Source organism: Malus domestica, chromosome 15, assembly GCF_042453785.1.
Source record: "Malus domestica chromosome 15, GDT2T_hap1".
NCBI classification, from domain to species: domain Eukaryota; kingdom Viridiplantae; phylum Streptophyta; class Magnoliopsida; order Rosales; family Rosaceae; genus Malus; species Malus domestica.
Window position 1 is genome coordinate 19,644,676 of NC_091675.1, and position 4,432 is coordinate 19,649,107.

The window sequence follows — 4,432 nt, forward strand, 5'->3', positions numbered from 1 at the left end:
GATAAACTCGTGGAGTCGCGAGGAAGATGATGATGACCAATTTAGGAATGATCTGTGTCAATTTGGTGGTGGTTGGAACGAAGATCCCTCGGTTGTACGGACAGGGAAGTCTTGAGAACAAGGGTGAGGGAGAAAGGATGGCACGTGTGTGTGGGTGTGAAATTGGTCACAGGTTGGCCATGAATAAAAGAAGTAAAGTCCTGATTGGGCCATGAGGTGTAGGGCTTAACTAAATAGTCCACAAAGAAGATAAAATCAACCCAAACTCCCCTATTCATTCTTAACATTTTCGTTACGAACCTGATTCGGCCCTAATTCGCGTCAGCACTCTAGTAACGACGCGTACGATTTAATTATGTCAGTGAGAAAAATAATTTAAAATTATATATGTACATCCACGTTACTAAGCCTCAAGGGCATTATCGTCACTTTACATACTTAGGGATCAAATATATACAATAAATTGGAAAAGGTCGTTACATGCGTTGTGCCTGATATTATCACTTTTTGTGTCGGATATCCTTTCAGAGACATCCGATAAAATTAAAACAAGAGAAGATATTGTCACCCTCGACCCACCTGACTGGATTCTCGAAACGGCCGGTTAAGATATGAAGCCCAGTTCAGAAAGGCCCACAAAATTTTAAGGAATTTAAACTTGCTAAACTCGGCCGATTTTAGCCCAAACAAATTATGACGTTGAAAAAATTTAACTGTCACCAGGTTACAAATTTACCATTGTTAAAGCTACGGAAAATTTTTGTCCAAAAAAAAAAAATCGTCGGTAAATTTGAACTTTGCATTGACTGCAATGCCCTCTACATCGAAGCAAAGAGAAGCGGGAGTCACGCGCGGTTAATGCTGCCATAAAGGGTCGATTATGTACTTTCACGCATTCAATCCATCATACGATGGGCCTGATCCGGGCCCACTCTCCAGCTCTTGCAACAACATCGAGATATCAAAAGCACCGCCTTTCACAAACCCGAATTTCCAAAATACCCCCACGAAACAGAAACTCAAACAAAAAACGAGGGGTATATTAGTCATCACAAAAATATTTCGCTTTCCTCTCAAACTTTTATTATTTCCCTCCAAAAAGTATTTTCAAATTTACCAAATAGTCCACCCAATTAAGGAACAAGCCCAATTGTCCGCATCTTGCACGCAATCCGTGCCGTCCGATGTGGCTAAGCACTAAAGACGCCCGCTGTCCCACAACTCTCTGCAGTTAATATTCCGCCAATCGCACATCGCCACGTAAGAGCCAGATAGAATATTTATATAAATCACTTTCTCGGTTTTTGTTTTGTACCAAAAAACTGCTGCTGTGGAGCTTTCGCGGGCATTTGCATCAATTTCAAATCTGAGTAAAACCCTAGCGGCCCCATTTTCCCTCTCTCTCTCTCTCTCTCTCCCCCCACCGCCTCTGTGTTTGCTCTTCTACCTATTAGTTATTTATTTATTTATTTTTATTTTTGGATTGTCTCCCAAATTCTGTGGCTACGATGCTCTGGTTTTCGCTTTGAATTTTTTGTGGAAGGTTTGTAATTTCTTTAATTTTTTGCTAATTTTATGATTTTGTTGTGGATTGGACGAGCTAGGGGATATGGTCTGTTCGAATTTGGATAATCTAGGGTTTCTGACGAGTTTTCGGTTTATGATTTTGGTTTTCAGGTATTGCAATTGGAAAAGGGATGGAGTTGATCTCCACCCCTAGAAAGGTAGAGCTTGTACAGATTTTGATATTTTGTATGCAATTTTTTGTGGGGGGTTTGTCAGATTTATTTTTGTTTTAATACCGCTGCTAAGATTGATTTTTTTTTTCTTTCAGATTTGATTGCTTATGGCTGCTTACGTTTTTTATTGAATTGGGAAATTGTAGATTTATTTATTGGGGGAAAATTGGGGATTTTGTGCAAAATAATTTTGGGCTGAAATAAAAAGAAGGGAAGATGGGGAAAGTGTCTCCAAAGGAGAGTTATTCGAAGAACCCGAAACAGAAGAAGCGGCGGGGTTCCGGCAACAAGTATCTGAAACCTGGTGCTCTTGCCCAGCTTAAGTACAACAAGGTGTCTTCAGCCAAGTCTTGTACTGATCTGGGGTGGAAAAGGGTGGCTGTCTTTGAGAGCAAGAAGGTTGAGGGCGATATGGTGATTGAAGATAAGGCTATCGATAAAAGCCCTTTGATGTTGTCCCCTGTGAATTTGGTTAGACAGAATAGTTTGTTGAAAACTCCAAAGACTCCTCGAGTTGAAGCTTGCGAGTCGGAGTCCCGGCTTGAGTCCCTTCCCATGGATTTGCTGGTATTGTTTACTATTTCTCACTCTTTTTCACTATTTCAGTGTTCAGTTTTTACTATGTTCATTATGTTTTTGTTTGTGGTATATATGCAGATTTAGCGTCATTTGTGATTGTATAAATGTGTTCTATGCTTGATTTAAATGATTTATCTTTGTAAATGTGACGTGCCACTAATATTTTCTGAAACTCTGGCTGTCAGAGAAGATGGTTGTTTTATGATTTATTTGTGTTTACTTGGGCTGATCATTTCTTTCTTGTACCTGTTTTCAATTTTGATATCTGATTCAGCAAGACGATCAATGAACATAGACAATATAGCATAGTAAGTTGAAGCATTTAACTTTAGCATGTGGTTTCTCAATAATTTTTTGTTTGTGTTCTAGTTTTTAGATGAATTGAGATCTGTAGTGTTTCTATGTTTCTTTTTATGTTAGTGTTGATATTTTTTGCACAAAGAATTGATTACTTTTGATACTCTGATTAGGTTGGCAAAATTGCTTTAAAATGTATAACGATACAGTTCAAGGATGCAGAGGAGGTCTGATAGAAATGTTAGGTCTTGGATCTACCACAATACTGTAAAGTACAAGTTATCATCTCCTTTTATGCCTTCTTGAGAGATGTTTTACTCCTTTCTTTTTTCATATTTTGAGGCGTATTTTGGAACCGAATGTGTGCAGCATTTCTGTTTCAACGTAAAACTGGATCTTTAGTTTGATACATGCTACGTGTTGAGATAAACTAAAGACATTGCATGACTACCGTCTATGTTATAGTTGAGGATGTGTAACTGTTTAGTTCTTACATGCACTCACGCAGACATGGATTTGGAATCTGGATCTTCTCAATTTTATTTATCTATGTACTTGTACTGATTCCTGTTTTTGCGATTCAAGGTTAAATTATTGTGTCACTTGCACCACGACCAACTGAAGTCGGTTTTTCACGTTTCTCAGCGAGTTAGAAAAGCTGTAAGCCCATCTCTATCTCTATCTCTATCTCTATCTCTATCTCCATGTACGTATATGCATATGAACACATTCATACGTTTTGTTTGATTTTAGTTTGAAGATAAATGACCTTCTATGTTTATACTATTGGAAACAGGTTGTAATTGCAAGGCAGTTCTACTTTAATTACACAACTCCAGATCGCTCCAGACAGGAGATGTTGAATACAATGACACCCCATCCCGCAGAGCACTGGCCTTTTCTAAAGTTTGTATTCTAAACTATGTTTTGTCACTGTTTATTCCGTCCAATGTGTTTCTTCTTTTTCTGAGTTTTACATGGTTTTTGCAGCAAGGGAGATGGGAAAGGTACATGGATTCGGAGCCCCCATACTCCAAAAGCACCAAAGCATGGTCCCCGGCCACCATCCCGCCTCAAAGTCTCAGAAATGAGGCAGGTTGCAGCAGTTCTCTTCCAGGAGTCAAATTTCCATTCAAGATGCATGATGCCATCTGCCTTACCAAAGCCCCTGTGCAAAAATCGAGTTCTGTTCTACGAGGACGAGCTATGTCAGGCTGTTGCTCAGAACAAACTTCTTTGAACTGGTTGGCTTGTGTTTCTATATGTATATATAGTTTCTTTCTCGTATCTATAGGTGGTGTGATCAGGGTAGGGAGTATGCAATTTTGTAGAGTTTGCTGGGGGCGGTTTAGGATACATGGAACCTCATGTTTGAATTAGGAGGCAAAAGAATTCAGATTATGGTTGTGCGAATAATAGTTTCTAAACTGGTCACTTGTATATTTCGTATAATATGTTTCGGAACAACGGCTAGTTGTATTCCGAGCGATATCGTTTCTATTTTATGCAAAATCTGATTTCTCTGCAAAGAGCTTCATTATTTCTCTTACGTTTTATGAACATCTGGATGCTCCAAAATCTGTAAATCTGAAGAAAACACCGTAAGCATGCTCATTTCTTGGGAAACAACATATAGAAGTACAAAATTTAACACGAAACATTGGATTTATTACTGTCATTACAAGCTTCAACAAAAGAAAATTCAAAGAACTTAGCGAATAAGGCTTTGGTGTATTTAACACAATACGTTGAAATGAAGGAAAACTTATTTATTGATATCCCCGATAAGCTACAAATATGTACATATACATGAGTCA

General features: G+C 38.4%; 1 protein-coding gene across 2 annotated transcripts; it reads left to right on the forward strand.

Annotated features, from left to right (window-relative positions):
- The first annotated feature begins 1,311 nt into the window (after positions 1-1,311).
- Positions 1,312-4,144, forward strand: LOC103401059 (F-box protein At4g35930). Of its 2 annotated transcripts, none has more exons than XM_008339764.4 (6): positions 1,312-1,543; positions 1,678-1,724; positions 1,835-2,306; positions 3,201-3,275; positions 3,412-3,521; positions 3,606-4,144. In XM_008339764.4, exons 3-6 carry the CDS (start codon positions 1,956-1,958, stop codon positions 3,853-3,855), a joined length of 786 nt encoding a protein of 261 aa, XP_008337986.3. In that variant the 5' UTR covers positions 1,312-1,543; positions 1,678-1,724; positions 1,835-1,955; the 3' UTR covers positions 3,856-4,144. The 2 variants fall into 2 exon arrangements, with proteins under 2 accessions (XP_008337986.3, XP_008337987.3); XM_008339765.4 differs by having other exon boundaries at positions 1,886-2,306.
- Positions 4,145-4,432: the final 288 nt, after the last annotated feature.